Source organism: Glycine max, chromosome 8 (assembly GCF_000004515.6).
Source record: "Glycine max cultivar Williams 82 chromosome 8, Glycine_max_v4.0, whole genome shotgun sequence".
NCBI classification, from domain to species: domain Eukaryota; kingdom Viridiplantae; phylum Streptophyta; class Magnoliopsida; order Fabales; family Fabaceae; genus Glycine; species Glycine max.
The window spans coordinates 11,682,991-11,702,492 of NC_038244.2; the positions used below are offsets into that span (position 1 = coordinate 11,682,991).

The 19,502-nt window shown below is 33.0% G+C and overlaps 3 protein-coding genes across 3 annotated transcripts; 2 read left to right on the plus strand and 1 right to left on the minus strand.

Annotated features, from left to right (window-relative positions):
- The first annotated feature begins 616 nt into the window (after positions 1-616).
- Positions 617-1,479, plus strand: LOC100813178 (cold shock protein 2). Its single transcript, XM_041018192.1, is given in 4 exon segments — positions 617-735; positions 737-951; positions 954-1,020; positions 1,076-1,479. Coding segments are annotated over 4 exon segments (519 nt in total). The 3' UTR covers positions 1,194-1,479.
- A 669-nt stretch (positions 1,480-2,148) lies between these two features.
- Positions 2,149-6,017, plus strand: LOC100809592 (O-fucosyltransferase 20). Its single transcript, XM_014778974.2, has 6 exons — positions 2,149-3,243; positions 3,526-3,691; positions 4,194-4,283; positions 4,446-4,729; positions 4,819-5,077; positions 5,403-6,017. The coding sequence occupies exons 1-6, from the start codon at positions 2,540-2,542 to the stop codon at positions 5,631-5,633; spliced, it is 1,734 nt and encodes a 577-aa protein (XP_014634460.1). The 5' UTR covers positions 2,149-2,539; the 3' UTR covers positions 5,634-6,017.
- Positions 6,018-14,487: 8,470 nt separating this feature from the next.
- LOC100810127 (uroporphyrinogen-III C-methyltransferase) lies at positions 14,488-18,842 on the minus strand. The gene is made up of 6 exons (NM_001354949.1): positions 18,222-18,842; positions 17,863-17,953; positions 17,513-17,590; positions 17,317-17,386; positions 16,384-16,661; positions 14,488-15,272 (listed from the first exon to the last, which is right to left on the minus strand). The coding sequence occupies exons 1-6, from the start codon at positions 18,647-18,649 to the stop codon at positions 15,126-15,128; spliced, it is 1,092 nt and encodes a 363-aa protein (NP_001341878.1). The 5' UTR covers positions 18,650-18,842; the 3' UTR covers positions 14,488-15,125.
- Positions 18,843-19,502: the final 660 nt, after the last annotated feature.

Below are 19,502 nucleotides of genomic sequence, written 5' to 3' on the forward strand. Positions count from 1 at the left end.
AAATTTACCAATAAAACAAAAACTTTCGTATCCTTCCTCTATGTACTTTCCCTCTCTTTCCTGCAAGCTTGACAACGCTTCCAGCATGCACTATATATTGTTAAGGTGATTAATGGTGACAACACCACTTTTCCCCCTCTTTTTTTTACTTCTTCTCCTTCTCCTTCTCTATGCACTCACTTTGCAAACGTGAGCAATAAAAATTATGTCCAAAATGAGTGACTTTCGCAAAAGCAATAGTTCTTTGCTTCTAATGGAAATACATCAAGTTTGGAAAGATACAAAAACAAGCACAAGATTAATCTCGATTCAAAATTTTTATTGGATTATTATTTAGGCTTAAATATATTTTTTGTCCTTAATATATATCCGACTCTTGCATCTAGTCCTTCATAAAAAAAATTCTTCAAATTGAATCCCTAATATTTGAAAAGTTTTGTCCGAGATCCTTACCGTTAATCAAGATCCGTTAATTGTTTACATAAAAGTTAACTAGACACGTTGACATGCGATGAGTGATGCCACATGTACTTGTTGCTGGGTGAAATTACACGCAAGAATTTTTTTTTTCTAATTTTTAAAAATTAATTACAAAGAAAAAAAAAAGAGGCACAAGATGAGTGGTAGGGATTCTGGGAAGGTGAAGTGGTTCAATGATCAGAAGGGGTTTGGATTCATAAACCCTGATGAAGCCAATGAGGATCTCTTCGTTCACCAATCTCAGATCAAATTTGACCGTTAAGTTCGCCATTAAATTTGAATCTGATGGACACGTTAGGACTATTGATGTCACTAGCCCCGACAACGCCAACATTCAGGGAACTAGACACAGTGGTGATGGTGGCCGAAGCTATGGCGGGGGACGAGGAGGGGGTGGAGGTGGATATAGCGACGATGACGGCTACGGTGGTGGTGATGGCTATGGTGGAGGTGGTGGCTACGATGGTGACAGGCTTGTTACAACTGTGGTGAATCGGGACATCTGGCTAGGGACTACAGCCAAGGAGGAAGTAGAGACAGGTACAACAGAGGCAATGGGTGGTGGTGGCAAGTATGGAGGCAGCAATGGTAGGAGGTACGATGGTGGTGGAGGAGGCGGTGGTGGAGGAGGAGGTGGTGGCGGCGGAGGAAGCTGCTACAGCTGTGGAGAGTCTGGGCATTTTGCCAGAGATTGCCCATCAAGTGCTCGTTGAATTTATTGTTAGGGTGGTTTATGTTTTGCGGATTGTTTTAAGTTTTTACTTTAATATGTTTTAGGGATTTTAATGGTTTTTATCAAAGCTATGACTTCTTATAAGTAGATGTATGAGATTTTTCTTCTTTGGTTATATAAATGAAAATTTTTGTGTAAGAGGAGGCCTCAGGTCGAGGAGGAAAAGGACGAAAAAGAGGTCGAGGAACAAGATGATGTTTGCTTCTTTTTTTTAAGTCTTTTTTAACCTAAATCCAAACGACGTCGAAATAACTTTTTTAATTTTTTATTTTAAATTTCCTATGTGTAATCTCACTCAACAATGAGTACATGTGGCATCACATGACGTATGTCAACATATTTAGTTAACGATCACGTAAGCAGTTAACAAATCTTGGTTAACGATAAAGACCTTGGACAAAACTTTTCAAATAGGGACTCAATTTGAAAGAAAAAATTATCAAGGAACAAATACAAAAATTGAATATATATCATATACCAAAAACATATTTAAACCTATTATTTATGATATATTCTCAAACTATATTAAAATTTAGAATTAATGAACCTAAAATTGAACCAACTTAATTCAATGTATAAAATATTTTTTATAACATTGTTTGTACCCTTTACTTTTCATTCTTATTTTGACCAAATTCAGTAAACAACCTAAAAATAAGTAAAGGATGATGTTGCTCTTATATTTTGGGTAACTTAAAAACCATTGTTTTAGAATCGGATTGCTTTTGCAGACTTGATTTACAAACTTAAGTTTATAGATTTTAATCCAAATAACATCCAAATCTTGTTGAAAAACCAAAACTGAATTCAATAATGAAAATGGGGCTTAAGGGTCATTCTCCAACAAACATACCACATACACCCATCCATCAAAAGTTGAGATGGATAATGCCACTATAATTACGATAATATAATGAAGAATGTCAAATGCCAACAACCATAAATTCCCCACTTTAAAAACGATGTGCACCAGAACTAAGCTTGTCCAAATTCTCAAACCTCAGTTTCTACCTTTGATTACACGTTGAAACTTTGGTCTAATTTCGCGTTCCCGCCGACCCACTTCTCTCTCTATCTCTATCTCTCCCTCTCTTTCTCTAGAAAAAGAGGAAAAAAAAAAGAAGAAAAAAAGACTTTGAATGAAAACTTACTTGATTGAGGCTCTTTTAAAACCAAACCAAACTCATAATCTCTCATTATCTTTCATTATGGTCTTCTTCTTCTGAAGGAAGAGAAGAAGTTCAGAACAAAAACACAACAAAAAAGAAGTAACTCTCTTTCTTTCTTTCTTTCTTTCTTTCTCTCGTTGTGAAGTTGTTCTCTTTAATGGCGAAGTCAAAGAACAATGCTAAGAAGTTGTCCTACATATCAGTTCCATCTCAGATCATCAACTCCATATCATCATCTTCTCTGCAATCTCTTCTTGACTCTCCCAAGAAGTCTTCAAGGAACACCAACAACAACAGGTTCTTTATCTTCTTCACCAACAGCACCAGCACCATCATCTTCAGAAAACAAAGACTCTGGTTTTTCACACTCTTTCTCTTTGGTTTCCTTGGCATGCTCAAGTTTGGCCTCACCCTTCACACCCCTTTCCCCCCCTACCCATGTGCCACCACAACCCTTCTGCCACAGAACATGATCTCAACCACCCCACATTCAAAGTCAAACCTTGGTGCTGTTTTGAGAGAGAACAATGACCAAAAAAAAGATGAGGTCTTGTTGTCTCATGTGGAGCTGAGAGCACAGGGATTGGAGAAGGTGGAAGGTGATGAGGGTGTTGAGAAGAGTGAGTTTTGGGAGAAGCCAGATGGGTTGGGATACAAACCTTGCTTGAGTTTTAGCAGGGATTATAGAAGAGCAAGCGAAGGGGTTCTGAAGGATAGGAGAAAGTACCTCATGGTGGTGGTTTCTGGAGGGTTGAATCAGCAGAGGAATCAGATTGTTGATGCAGTTGTCATTGCTAGGATTCTTGGAGCTGCTTTGGTTGTTCCTATATTGCAAGTCAATGTCATTTGGGGTGATGAAAGGTACTACATATTATTCTTGTCCCTAATCTATGTTGAATCATATTTCCAAATACATAGTTGGTTTCGCTTGTTAATGAATTCAAATTCTTATAATTTGGACAAGATATTTAGTTATGTTTAGGCTTTAAAAACATGATTTTCTTTCCTTATACTGATCCAGTTGCTTTATTTGTATCATTTAGGTTTCTTTCCTTTTTTGTGTGTGTGATAGAAGAGAGTGTGGTGTGACTTTGATGTTTTTTCCTTGTTTGTGATTTTTTCATTGGCTTGGTTTTGTTGCAGTGAGTTTGGTGATATATTTGATTTGGAGCACTTCAAGAGAGTTCTTGCCAATGATGTGCGAGTGGTTTCAGCATTGCCATCAACTCACCTAATGACAAAGCCAGTGGAGGGTAGTCCTCCACTTCATGTCACTCCTAGTTGGATCCGTTCAAGATATCTCAGAAGAGTAAGGCTTTTGATTCTCTTCTCACTTTTTTTTAAACCGTTTCCTAAAACAATTGCATACTACTCAACAGTCAATTTCTCATCGAAAATCTTTTAAAGTTGTGAAAATTATTTCCAAAAAGGAGTTTTAAAGACCAAAAACCAAAAACAGTTAGGAGATGTTTTCTCATCCTCGTCTGTTTTCTTCTAGTGTTCTGTTCATTGCTTTTTCAGTAGTGCTTAATGGGGTTTAGCTTCTCCAAAAATTTGAGTCCTCCTAAAGTGTTGACCCAATAATTTCAATAGTTCATAGAGGCTGTTTTACTGATTACACCGACATTAATATAATCAGAGCAGCAATGCTGCAGATAAGTAATTATTAGAGGCCTCCATAGTCCCTACCAATGTGTTAAATTTGCATTGTTTAACTGAGGAAAGCTTTTTATCTTGTTTGGGGAAACTAGTGTGTTCATGTTGTTTGGAAAAGTACTGTTTTCTAATTGTAGTCCTGGTTGTCTGTGCAGTTCAACAGAGAAGGTGTTTTGCTCTTGCGTAGTTTGGATTCAAGGCTGTCAAAGGATCTCCCTTCTGATCTTCAAAAGCTTAGATGCAAGGTATTTGAAATTCAAATTCTCTTCCTTTTTATATTTATGGGAAAGAGGGAAAATCAAAATGAGGAAAAGAAAAAGAAAACAGCTAAAACTCCCCCTTTTGAAATTTACTTGTATGACAAGTGATTGCAGATTCTGAAAGTTAGTTCTCATCTTATGTTTCAGGTTGCTTTCAACGCACTACGGTTTGCTCAGCCGATTCAGGAACTCGGTGACGGCATTGCAGAGAGAATGCAAAGCAAGGGACCTTACCTTGTTCTTCATCTAAGAATGGAGAAGGATGTGTGGGTGAGGACCGGATGCCTCCCCGGTTTGAGTCCCGAATTTGATGAGATTGTTAACAATGAGAGGATACAACGGCCGGAGCTCTTGACTGCAAGATCAAGCATGACTTACCATGAAAGGAAGATGGCTGGTCTATGCCCCTTGAATGCTGTGGAGGTTACTAGGTGAATATAATAACATCTTGTGTTTAACTGGTTGTTTTAAAAAATTTGAGTGTAATAAAATTTGCTAATAGTTTTGATTCAATTTATAGGCTTTTGAAAGGTCTAGGAGCTCCAAAGAATGCAAGAATTTACTGGGCTGGAGGACAACCATTGGGTGGAAAAAAAGCCTTGCTTCCATTGATCCAAGAGTTTCCTCATTTTTATAGCAAGGAAGATCTTGCCTTGCCAGGAGAACTACAACCATTTGCAAATAAGGCTTCTATAATGGCTGCCATAGATTACATAGTCTCTGAGAAGAGTGATGTTTTCATGCCATCTCATGGGGGAAATATGGGCCATGCAATTCAGGTATGTTTCTTAAGTTGTTATAGTGATTCTTCTATTAATTGAACAAGACAGTAGGAAATACTTTGCACTTAAATTTAAACTTCCCAAATTATTACACAAATGTCAAGTTATTTTCACCTGAATAGGTGAAAACAACATTTTACTATTTTCACCATCTTTTGTACAATTCTAAGAAAATAGGATACAAAGTGAAAACAACTTGGTAGTTTTGTAGTTAATTCTGAAAACAGGAAATGAAAATAGAAAAATAGAAAGCATTATATCAAACTAAATCAGCCAATGTGACAATTTCTAATTTCTCATACTTAAAATGTTTCATTTTCAGGGTCATCGAGCATTTGCCGGGCACAAGAAATATATAACCCCAAACAAGAGACACATGCTCCCTTATTTTCACAATTCTTCCCTCCCTGAAGAAGAGTTCAACAGGATTATGAAAGAGTTGCACCAAGACTCATTGGGGCAGCCAGAACTTAGAACTATCAAAGCTGGGAGGGATGTTACCAAGTTTCCTATTCCTGAGTGCATGTGCAATGACTCCAATGCTCAATCCTGATTTACAAATTAACACCGAAGTTTGTGACATGAAGACTACTAGGCAACTTAACAAGGAAGTGAGTGCTATTTTCAACAGGATGTGCAATTTTGATCCCTTTGGAACCATTTCAGGTGCCTTTCAGGGTAACCATAACAGTTCTGAGCACAAATTTCTACTACATATGATTTCAAGCACTCCTCACCTTGCAGGTGTATCATGATTCCTTAAATACGTTTTCTATGTGCCAGTGTACATTTGCATCATCAGTCAAATGATAGATTCAAAATAATACCACAACAGAAGATCATTCTTTGATTCTTTATACAAGGAGCTTGTATAGAATACATGTTCTCTTTAGCTGTGTAATTCTTATCACAATATGAAGTCTTGTTGATATTTGTATATATTATCGTTAATTTTTGGATTCTTGTCATCTGATCTTGAAGATCACCTTCTGCTGTTGTTTCTATTTGCTGTCATTTTATTCAACAGTACCAAGGTAAGACAAGTTAAAAACTAGAAGAAACAAAACGTGTGATTGGACTGGTATTCAAATACCGGGAAAGACCAGTTTAATTTTGTTTTCTAAAACAAAAAAGTGTTTTTAAAGTGATTTATTTATTGATGATATAAAAGATTTTTATATTGTTCTTTAATTATAAATTGTCATATATAACTTTATTGATTTTTATAATAATTATCTTAAATATCATATTAAAAATGAGTTCTGATTACTATGTAAAATTTGTTACACTTGACTATGCATATAAATTAAGGCTCATTGTTTTTTGTTAAGAAAAAGTGACAACTTATGAAAAGGTTTAAAACAAAATTATATCACAAAGACATTTATTTATTCTTCAAAATTTCAACAAAAGTGGCCTGTAGGTGAATCAGCAAAAGTTAGTTAAGTAGGACCACTCCGATTGGCAGAACATAGCATTATTGTAAGTTTGGCATTATTCTGGTTTTGAATTGATGTTCCCTTCAGGGTATAGTGACTATTACTGATTACACAATTCAAACATTGTCTAACCAGTATTTGAAAATCACCCAGTTACATCACACATTCAGTGGATGTTACTCGTCAGAAGAAAGCAGCTAGCAACCTATCGTATTCTTACCCTTACCCTTTCTAGTAATGATGTATTCTTTTCCCGTGAATAATATGACAAGGTCTAATTTAAATTTTGGATCTATCTTTTTCAATTATTCACTAAAATATTGCTATATATAATAAAACTGTTGATTTTCTTAAAAGATATTTAGAACTTTTATTTGGCATCCAAAACTAATCCCTTTCTCATGAAGTCGGCCCACTTTTTAGTTAAATGATACATTTAATAGTGATTTCATGTCCAAACTGCGAATCGAATCTGAGACTCTGATTTTAGTTATAAAATCTAAGTGTTAAACCACCTATATCAATACAATGCTGGCTCTGATTTAGCACGTAATTAGTGACAACAAACACGCTATTATTTAATAAATTTAATTAAAATACATCCGAAGTTTATAGGTTTTGTATACAGTAATTTAATAGTAGTAAATTTGTTATATAATTAAAGATTCTTAAATTTGATTATAATTATTTTAAAATTCATATTTGGAGTAATTTTTCATTAGTTGATAATGTAAAATCTTTCCACTAATAATATATTAAAATTAAACTCTTATAATATCTATTAGGTATGAGAGATGAAAATTTGAACATGACCTGTCATGTACATGAGAAGAAGATCCATTCTTCTATCTTCCAACATCTGATATATTCACATGACAACTACTTTTGACATATACATGTATCTCCTGAAGCATGAAATAAAACCCCCCTTTTTCCTAGAATGAACTTGACCAGAATTTAGCAACAAAACGACTAGAATTAAAATTTATTCACAAAATCCACTTGATCCAAGGCAGAAGGCTTGGACTGCTATTTTGAACAAAAACATACCATGTTATTGGTGGACTAAGATTTAGACACTCTTTGTAAACATGTTCCCATGTACCAGGGTATATGAGAATGACTTCAAATGTTAATGGCAATTAAACAAGTCAAACAACATTAGGACCTACTCAAAGTTGGTTTTATCTTCTTGTCAATGTTATCCACAAGCATCATCTGTACCTGAAAAGTTTGAAAGCGATGGACCTGCCAAGTTTAATAATGGTACCTTCTAAAATAAAATTGTAACAGTTCTGACTAGCCACTTTTTCAGTTTTTGCTGCATCTGCCTGCTAGTCTTCAACTTGAACATTTGCACTGTTCACTGCTTTGCTTCTCTGCAGAACACCAGCATTCACCAATCAGCATTTGCATGCAATACTAGTTTTAGTTCTAGCAGTTTTTGGTATGATTTCACATAATATCATATTCATCTATCAAAAAAATCTGTAGAGTAGTGTGTCAGCAAATTGTATGATTTTTAGTCTGATAAAAAAGTAACGAGAGGCAATAACAAGGACTTTGGAGGAAGTCATCGGCTTAATAATAAGTCTGAAACATTGGTTTTTAATCGTGTAAAATAATATCATGTCATTCATAATGAGATAAGACTTTGTTATTGTAGTGCGTCAGCAGATTCAGGATCATCTCTCTCAATAAAAGGGTATGTCCTCCACCCTGTTATCTTTGCACAATGTCCTAGCAAAAAGCTCTAAGATTCCTTGATCACCACTCACTGGTCCCCATGAGACAAGGTATCAGTAACACTGTAACAAGGTTGTTGCCTTGTGCATGTCCTGCAGTGTAATTGAGCATCAGAGTAGTGTGTGTGACATGGTGTTATTGGGACCCCACATGGCCCAGAAATCTAAAGTTTGGTTGGAAATTTATGGGATCATTAAAAGAAAAAAGAAAAAGAAAATCTAAGAAGGCATCATTCAGATGTGCACCCTTTAAGAAGCTAAAAATAATCTCAATTATGGGAAAATTCCTAACATCAAAGGTTCCAAAGGGCTATAAAGGTTATGTAGGGAGACAATAATTGAAGGGAGACAATAATTGAACTGAATACTTGTTTTTGTCAGTCCTGGTAATGCAATTACAACGAATCAATTTCCTTTAAACCACACATGTGAAGGAATAACATGTATGCAGGACTCGTCTTTTGTCAATTACAGGAGACAAAGGTTTGGGTAACACAGAAAAGATGGGTGTCAGACTAGGTAAATAGACCAGACCACACAGATAATCACTGTTTTTGTTGCTAACTTGCTATTGATAAATATTGAAATGTTTTAATCAAATTAAAGATATAATGGAAAAAATAAAGAGCTGAGGTTAAACTTTAACTTAATTGCATTTTTAGATCATTTGACATAATTAACGTGGAATCTTCGTCCCTTATTTTTTTTTTACTTGAATTTATTCCTTCAAATTTTAAATTGTTACAATCAAGTCTTGTAATTTCTTATTTTTCTTTTACATAAAGCCCTTGAGTGTTTATATTCTTCTTAAATAATTAGAAGTTTAGGATGAAGTTGAGATGAAATGATTTAAAAGTTTTATACAGTAGAAAAAATTGATGAAATTTGCAAGATTTTGTTCAGTGTGTGACGCTAAAATTTTGGAAGGGAAAATTTTGGATATTTTATTTTTGATAAAAAAAAAATATATTTTGATTAGTAGATTTTGAGTTAAAGAGAGTTTAAAATGGTTTATTGGGTTCAATTTATAGAGATTTTGAGAGAGAGAAATGAAAATTTAAGAGTTTTAGGGAGAAGATAACTTATAGAATGATTTAGTTGCAGTGATAAAAATAATTAAAGAATTTAATTGTAATAAGTAAAAAATCGAGGAATTAAGTTCAACAAAGGATACAAGAAAAATGTTAGAAACACTTTATCTGACATCATATTTAATGGATTTTTATTTTTATTTTTATAATTTTTAATAAATTTAAACCATTTAGAGAGAGTATGTTTGTATAAGTGTGTAAATGTGTAAGAATGTGTGTCCCTATAACTCATAAAAAATACAATTAAGTCTTAAAAATTTGAGGAATTAAATTTTTTTCCAACAAGAGGATGCATTCCAATTAATCATTCATATATCTATTTAAACATTAATTCAAAGTACTAAAATACATGAACATTACCCATGCAAGACAAATGTAAGCGATTGGGCCTTGGCTTCCTGCATCTTCAAGAAGCTTCTTGCATTCTTTATTTGGTGGTAAGAATGACTAATCCAGAATATAAAATTATATTCCAGATTAATTACAGATTTTGGCTTTTGAAATAATCAATTCAAAATGTAAAAAGAAAACATTCCAGAAGGATGCAGGAAGCAACAGCCAAGTGATTGACGTTATTATTCTGTCAACCCGTTCTGGCCCAAAGGTAAATATTGTTGGTTTAGATCAATTTTGATTTGGTTTGGTTTTATGGATTTTCTTCCTGCACCTAGTACCATTTCTTCTACACTCACCATTTTGAGTGAAAAACCAATTTTACCCCTGTATTCATTGATGCTTAAATGTGAAATACAGATTAGGAATCCATCCATTTGCACCATTCATTCACGCGTTTTCATTTCTCCTCTCAAATCCTCTCATCTTCTTCTCTTCAATCCGTGCATGATTTTCATCCATCCATGGTTCATCTTCATCAATTCGTGTGTGCTCGTTGTTGGCGTCCGTCTTCATTCAGCTATCGTCGTCGTGAGTTTTGTTGTCACCCTCAGCCTCTGTGTTTCTTTTTCCTATGTATTGAACATATACCGATTGACAATCTGTATTATCCACATGAATTACCAATCTATATTTTTATTAATTTTATATATTTTTTTATTTAATAAAATATTTATTTAATATTTTTAAAAAATTTAATGTTTAAATTTTGTTGTTATTTAAATAATTTATAAATAACTATTGTTGTTAATTTTATACAATTATTTAATTTAATAAATTATTTTTTATATTTTAATTTAATAAATAAATAATTTATTTAATAAATTTGTTTATTTAAAAATCGATGTATAAATCGTTTTGTTATTTAATTATTTTGTAAATAACTATTCTAATACTTTTATATATTTAAAATAGTTAAATAAAAAAAATTGCAAATTTTATAATGTATGTATTTGTTTGTTTTTTAGGTACTATCTATAAGAAATATCAAATTATAGGTTAATTTCACGACATCAAGATAACTCCAAAATATATCACGTACAACATCATTATTCAGTCTATATCAATGAATACATTGATCATGTTCAATAAGTTTCATTAGTTGTTATAGAATAACGATATGCATATCTTTCATTGTATACTTGTTTCATTGTTGTATAACTGTTGGCATTATGTTTCTTCAAAATGAGAAGAATATCCTTTAGTTTCATCATTGACTTTGTCACACCACCAATAATAATTTTTTCATCTTTAGTTAGTTGATCAACATATGAATTTTCAACGAATGACTTAGGCAATGCATGATTATGACTCCCACATATTAACTTCACCATCCACCCTTCACCTTCCAACATTGATTTTGCTCGCGGCGTAAAGGGACACTCACATTTTCTACTTCCCGTCACTGTTCTTATTAAACTTTTTTTGTATGTCCTATATTTTCCACTCATCTTACAACAATTAAAACATATGAGGTCATTCCTCTCTTTCTTGTATCTGTCTGACCTCATTATCATCGCCATAAAACCAATATCATACGCAACAAAGCGAGCCTAATGCAAAACGTCATTACAGGTAACAAACACCCACAAAAGGGATAACACATATTTAGTTTTAAAGGGATATTCATTTACTTACTTTAACAAAATACAAAATCATATCAATACCTGAGAAGTAGTGAAGACATCAAAACAATCAATATTTTCAAATACATCAGGTTCCTCTGTATTGGCTTCATTCATATTAACTTCTTCAAACATTATGTGGTAATATATCCACTGATCTTCGTCCATCTTAACAAAGCATTAAAAAAATTTCAATGACAAACTAACGATCTGTAACGACACCATACATAATTATAATTATTTATAAGTAAATCTATTTATTTTAAAAAGCTTTCATGTGGAATTTTTTTGAAAATCTTCTACACTGCATAAGTATGTCGGTATATCAATAAATATGTTTTTAAACGTATATTAATACACAATTTTTTTATTTTTTTACTACATATACTAATATATTACATTGAAATTGATAAGCATATATATGAAAAATTATATCTAAATTTTCATATTTTATACACTTACATAAACTAGTTAATATAATAATATTTACACAAATATTATAAAAAGTATAACTAAATTTGTAAAAAAAATATTAATTTTTTTTAAATTTTTTAAAAATATTTAGATTATATGGATTGTCAATCCATATAATTTATATGGATTGATAATCCGTATAAATCATATGGATTGTCAATCCGTATTATTCTTTCATATGAATTGTCATTACGTATGATAAACATATATATGAAAATTTATATCTAAATTTTTATATTTTATACACTTGCATAAACTAGTTAATATAATAATATTTACACAAAATTATAAAAAGTATAACTAAATTTGTAAAATAAAAATTATTTTTTTATTTTTTTAAAAAAAAATATTTAGGTTATATGCATTGACAATCCATATAACTTATACAAATTGATAATTCATATGAATTATATGGATTGTCAATCCGTATGATTCTTACATATTGCAAATTCGCATGTTTATTACAGATTTGCACAGATTGAAGTAGCAGGAAAAAAAACTAACTCCTCTATCGTTACACCGCAACACTCACCACAACAACCACAAATTGCCAACGAACCACAACGACAATGCACCTCGACCAAACTAGCCACAACATGAAAGGAGGAGCCCAGCCAAAATGAAACGAACATGAATGGTGTATAAAGAAAATAAAGAACGAACAAAGGAAGAAAAAGAAGTTAATAGGGGTAACTTTGTAATTTTTTTTAAAAAATAGGTGTAGAAGAAGTATGTATGGGGTAGGAATAGAAACCGCAATCAACGTTGGGCCTGGTTCTTTGTTAAATAAATTTCAACCCAAACACCGTGGCTTGATAGTTGATACATGATTTCTTCAAATAAAAAACATGTTTCCAAATTATTTCAATAAATTACATTTAGGGATAAGCAAACAAAAAACAAATAGTTATGGTTATGTTTGGCAAGATATTTTAACTAGTTTCTGACTTTTTTTACTAGTTGAAAAATTTATTTTGTTATTCGACAAACAAGTTTTTTTAATAGCTTCTATTTTTAGCATTTTTTGAAACTTTACTTGAAGTAGTATTTTTTAAAATGTTAGTTTTTAGCTTTTTATTTTTTTTTACCTTTTATCCTTAATATATTTATCAAATTTCTATCTTACCTTTTTTAAATAAATTATGATTTCATTTTTTTTAGCTATTTACACTTTTTAGTTACTGTAACAATTAATTTCACCGAATACTTATAATTTAATAAGTTAACTGCTTCCAACCAATTGAAAAGCTAGCAGGAAGTTGAAAAGGTAGCTCATTAAATTAAAAATATTCAATAAAATTAACTATTGAAGTAGTTGAAAAGTGTAAAATAACTTAAAAATAATAAAATTATGATTTGTTTAAAAAAGATAAGTAGAAAATTTGATAAACATATAAGGATAAAAATTGGAGATAAATATAAAAAGCATTTTAAAAATCGCTACTCCAAATAGTGTTTAAAAAAATATTAGAAACTTTTAAAAAATTATTTATCGAACAACAAAATGAGTTTTCCAGGTTAATACAAAAAATTACAAACTAAATGAAATATTTTTTCCAACATAATTTTATATATGTATGTTTATAGCTTTTTTTACATTCTTATATCTATTTTTTTTGTCGTGTAAACTCCCCAATTCATTTACAAATTACAAGTAATTTGGTTGTAAACATTTGTTTTCTTAAAAGCAAAAAGCTCCCCTTGATTATTTGGAACTATTGTCAACTAATGCATTAATCATTCTTAAAAATTAATGTTCGATAAATAAAAATTAACATAGCTGTTATTTGTCGTTATTTAAGAATTAGAGTTTTCCATTTTAATTTGTCGTCAATTTTTTCAAGAATACATCTGAAAATTCTTTTTCATTGAACGGTTGGACTGTTTCTAATTTTGAAATAACTTTTTAATAACTTCTTACAAAGAGTAAATAAAAAGGCATAAGTTCTTGACATGATATAAAATTGAAACAAAGTTTGGAATATATAATTTGTTACTAATTATATACTTTATCTACTTAATACTTTGGAGACTTGCAATTTTCAGTCAAACTCATTTTTTGTGTCTAAGCATGTTGAACCTAAAAATTTGGCCCAAATGGCTATAATTTCAAAATCTTATAATAGACAACCATCATGCTTTAAAAGAACAGACTACCCACACAAATATTACGACACACAACAAAAGATCCTCTTTGTTTTTTCCTTTCTAATCCTAAATCACATGAAGTTATCAACATGCATCGATGTTTTTCATCTATAACATTAATAGAAAGAACTGTAATGTAATCCTACATTGTATGGATAATTAAAACAAGGATGAGAATAATTGTGACTAAACAATAAAACAAAGGCATTAGGAATGAATTATGTATTTTATGGAACACCATTTTGCAAATAAAATGTCAAGGCAGACAGCACTATTTTCAAATTAAACTAATTCATAATCTTAAATTTTTATAAACCATCAAGGAATAAGAAATTCATGAGGTAAAATATTGGTACTCTTGGGACTGGTTATTGCATTTTAGGGGGAAAATGAAATATATTCTGCCTTCATCATGTTAAAGTTTTCAGTCCCTTGAATTATAATTTAAAAATCCGAGACAACATATAATTCAAAGAATAACCTACACGGTTGTTCAAGAGATATCATCAGTTACATGATTTTTATTTCATAACTACTGTGACATTATAATACATCACATGCAAACCAAAACTGAATGCTAATAACCACCAAGTTTACATGACGAAGGCAGTATCTCTAACATCAAGTTACAAGAAAACATGAATGAAAAATAGAATCAATGGCTCTGAATAGCAACATTGATAAATTGAACACGTGAAATCACAGACATGACACTCATCTCCATATTTCTTCCTGAAAGAAAGATGCTAAATAGCATATGGAACAAATTTTCTCCAATGGCTAAGGAACAAGTTACCTGACTTAGATAACTGCGGCAGTCGAAACCTGTGTTTTTCTTTATAAAAATGAGTAAATCTGTGTATTACTTTGTTTTATTCCCAATCTGGAACATGGAAAATCAAAATTGGTTCTGAAACAGCTCTGCCCATGCCAAACACTCCAATAGATAGCCCAAAAGCAGGGCAGAAGTTCTACATTTCCATAAACATCAGATAGCGTGCTTACTTTCCCCCGTCCTGAATAGATCCAAATTACATTTATCATTACCCCTTGTTCTGTGCAAGCTTTCATTACCAAGGTAACCCTTCATTGCCACCAAGCTTCACAATAATATTTCTTGACAACATCCATCATGCCTGCATTAAACATGATTCTTCTTTTGTAGGAATTGGCCAAAATGGTGATAGTTCAACAACTTTTCCTATAATAATCAGCGTTGGTGACACCAGCTGAGCAGATGTAATTTTCTCGTGAAGGTCCTTTAGTTCAGCAAACACCTGCATCATAGCAAAATAATCAGCTATTGGACCTAGCATCCGGAAAAGTTGAATTAAGAACCAGCTATATATAGATTCACACACAATTGTATTTATTTATCAGTTTTTAATATCAACCATGCAGAAGTACAAAATAAAATGTCTCAAATTCACAACTACCTCCTAAAACAAAACATTATTAAGATCACTATATCCTATTAGCCTTGACTTTAGTGTCAGGTACACTTTCTTCACACCCCTCACATTCAATCTTTAATTGTTGAATATCTTTTACTACAGTTAATTTGTCAAGATCAACTACAAAGGCACCAACAATAAGGATTTGGATATTCTTCTTTTTCCTTAGGAACATGCAAAATGCCATTTTTAAAAGAGGAACCAGTAACTCCTATGATGGACTTATGGTCCCTGCATTGGATATGGTGGGTCCCATGTTGTTTTATGCTTTTTTCTTGAAAAAATTATATTTCATGTTCCTAAGACAATGGAGGATCAAATCCCTGACAATAAAACATGCAAAAGAGGTGTCCAGAAAGTTAAGTGGGAAAAGCGTAAATCTTTGGAATCAGTGTTTCATCCCAAAAAAGTTTCACTTTAATATACAGTCAAGCATCATAAATTCGTAACAGTTTTGTTTTGGAGTGAAGGGATGAGTGGGGGAAAGCTGGAGTATCTTCAGAGTAGAGACCCGCTGTCAAGAGAAAATGAATATTTTGTTGTCTGCACATAACTTTAACAATCAGCTGTTTTTCATATATCTCAAGTCACAGGTTTCCAAGTGTAGATTTATTTTTGTAATGGAGAGCTCACCTTCACGATGATTTTAGGTGTTGCAAAATTTTAGGATGGAATATTAATTATTCTTTATGTTTCCATATATGATACTGGAGCAAGCCCCCCTTCATTCTTCTTCATATGCAAAAAGAGTTCCTTTACAAGTATGCTAAAACAAAAATGATCATTTCATAATAAACCAAGGCCCTGTTAATTTGTTACAACAATAATGACTGGAAATGAATGCAATCACAGGAAAGAGACTAATAATTAGCAACTCAATCAATGTGAAGGGAAGAGAACAACTATATTGAAAGGAAGATAAGATCATGCTTACCGTGCGCTGATGAAGTGTGGTTCCTCGCTCAATGGCTGCAGCTGGGGTCTGAGGGGACAGACCATGATGCATTAGCTTCTGTGCAAGTGAAGGGAAGGTCGCCAAGCCCATGTAAACCACCAAGGTAGAATCCGGATCAGCAGCATTTTCCGATACAAAGAGAGGATCGGATCCTCCTTTCCTTGAATGCCCTGTGAGGAATCTCACACTATTTGCAATGCCACGGTGAGTTAATGGAATTCCAAGCTCTGCTGCTATTCCAGATGCAGCAGTTATACCTGCAAGCATTGAGAAATAATTAACTACAATAGAATCACCACTGTTCTGTCTTTTCTTTTAGAAACCATTGCATAATTCATAAATGCACTGATGTCTCTCTCTCACATGCTAAACAACATGATCAATTAAGAAAAACAAGAGGTGACGTGGGCAGAATAGAAGTCACGTTTTTTCATTTTTTTTTCTCAATAACAGTAGCATATGCTGCAGGAATGCCAAACTTTCTACAGGATCCAGTCTATTTAAATCTATGCACTAATACACCATGTGTTGCCTTCTATTGTTTAAAAAGTAGAAAAAATTAAATGAAAAAAAAAACACTTTCTTTTTGCCCTCTCAAAAGGAAATGCAGTGCATAGTGCCTAAGAGGTCCTAGGATCAATCGTATTACCATGGCAACATAAGTTGGATTAATCATTGACTTGCTACAATTGGCTCAGAAAAATATAAATATACAGACTGAAAATATGTGTAAGAATATAAAGTGTAAGATATGCCTGCGATTGATTGATTGATTGAGAATTTGAGATACTTGTTTCAAGTTCTAAAATCTAACCACATAATGACTCTCTGAAAAACCTTTAAACACACACACACAACAATGGAACATTGGTGTTTGGTGCCAATTGAATCATTGACATTCACGAGTCATACCTGGAATAACTTTCACTTGGATACCTTGCTGTTGCAAAAAATCCATTTCCTCCCCACCCCTGCCAAACACCTACAAATACCAAACAAGAAGCGCCATAAGACGTCTACATCTATTCATCACACAAGCCACGACAAACTAACATACAAATTGCTCCACCAACACAATCACACTAAAACAATCCCAACGAAAACTCACCAATGGATCACCCCCTTTAAGTCTCACAACAGTTGCCCCAGCTTCTGCAAAACTCAAAAGAAGCTCATGTATTTCCTCCTGCCACAATCAACCATAAAAAAAACCCATTTTATCAAACATCAAGATCTCAAAACAACTCAACACCTTCAAAACAAAGATCACACCTCCAAAGGAGATTCCAAAGCATTTGCAATCCCACAATATCTCAAGAAATTGCAAACAAAACTATGACCACATCGCAACAACAATTGCCACCACCACAAACAACCACATTTATCCACAACATCAAGTACAAACCAAAACCACAATTTAAAAACCTTGCCACAACCAAAAAAAGACATTATCTTTACCTGTGTTCTGCTATGATACCCAGCAGTCTTGCCCACATAGAGAAGCCTAGCACCGGGGCCAACCAAATCCAGCACATCATTGGACACCAACCTGTCATAGAGAGAGATAGTTAAATGGTCACTCGTACGAACTTCGAATCTCCCCACTAACATAACACACTAAGATTTTAAGCTCATGCAATGACAATCTAAAACAGTTTTACTGACATCCAATCGCAAATCACACCATTTGAATAATTGTAAGATCATTATTTTAAAAGTAAACAAAGTTACCATACACTTTGGGTGCATAACAATTTTTCTCATCATACTAATTACTAACATTGGCGGATAATAAGAAAAAAGAAAAGAAAAAAAACCTGTCATAGAGCAAAAGATCAGCACTCTTGATGACTCTCACAGCCTTGAGAGTGAGAAGCTCAGGGTCCCCAGGTCCCGTTCCCACCAAGAACACATTCCCCGGCTCACAACCCTCTCCATTGATACACTCCCTCTTCTCCCTCAGAACCTGAAGCAGCTTCTTCAGCTCTGGCAGCTGCAACGCTATGTCGTCGTCTCTTAAGGACGCTGAATCGCACGGGAGAGGAGGAAACGGCGTCGTTTGAGGTTGACCCTCTTGAGTGGTGCTCTGGTAGACCCATTGGTCCCTCTGGTAGCGCTCTGTGGAGTGCTTCTCGGTGAAGGGTGAGACGGAGAAGGAGATGATGACGTGGCGGCGGGGTGGTGGGGAATGGGGGGTATTGGTGTAGAGAGAGGTGAAAGGTGCGAGCTTGTGGAGGAGAGCCATGTGGGGTAGTTAGCCAAAAGACAGAGTAGTGGTGCCCTTCAACCTCAAGTAGCCTTAGAATATATTATATAAACAGAATCTGATCTGACAGTGTTTGTGTTTGAATTGGAGACTGGTACTGTAATGGACTTTGGAGCGGTTGAGGAGACACTGTTCTTTGCCCTTAGGCTGTTGAGAGGGCCATGCCTGTGTTGCGTGAATCTCTTTTTCTTATAAGCTAAGTGTTGTGTGAATCTTTTGGTTTTAACCCTCTGTTTATCATTAAAAAAATCTATCTTAACTGTTAATTATTTGTGTCTAATCATTTAATTTAATCACTGTTGTGTGAATTTGGTGTTACTTTTTCTCTTTGTTTTTTTATTCAATAGTTAAAAAGAAATTATCAATTAGGGTCAAATATGAAACTCTTAGTCATGATAAATATGTACCTTTTTAATTTTAGATTTTTAGTTTTTATAAGTTTTTCTTTTCAATTTGTAGTTTTTTCTAATATTGATTCTTAAAACCTAAATTCATAGGGACTAAGACTAACAAGAAAATAAATAAAATCTTAAGAAATTAAAATTAAAAAAAAACGCAAACTTATAATATCTATTTGATTGGTTAAAAATTACCATAAAAATAAATATTTGTGTTTCATAATTATACTGAAAATAAATATTTGATTGGATGGTGCTCTAGCCACTGAGGATGAGAACAAACTTGTTAATCTATCAAAACTGCCAACTATCATCCCATATCTTACATGTATTCATCTCATACAACACCAATGTTTCAAGTTTAGGCATCACAACTTAAGGAATACACAATACTATCAAATATATCGCAATGGCAGACACACATTGCAAACAGA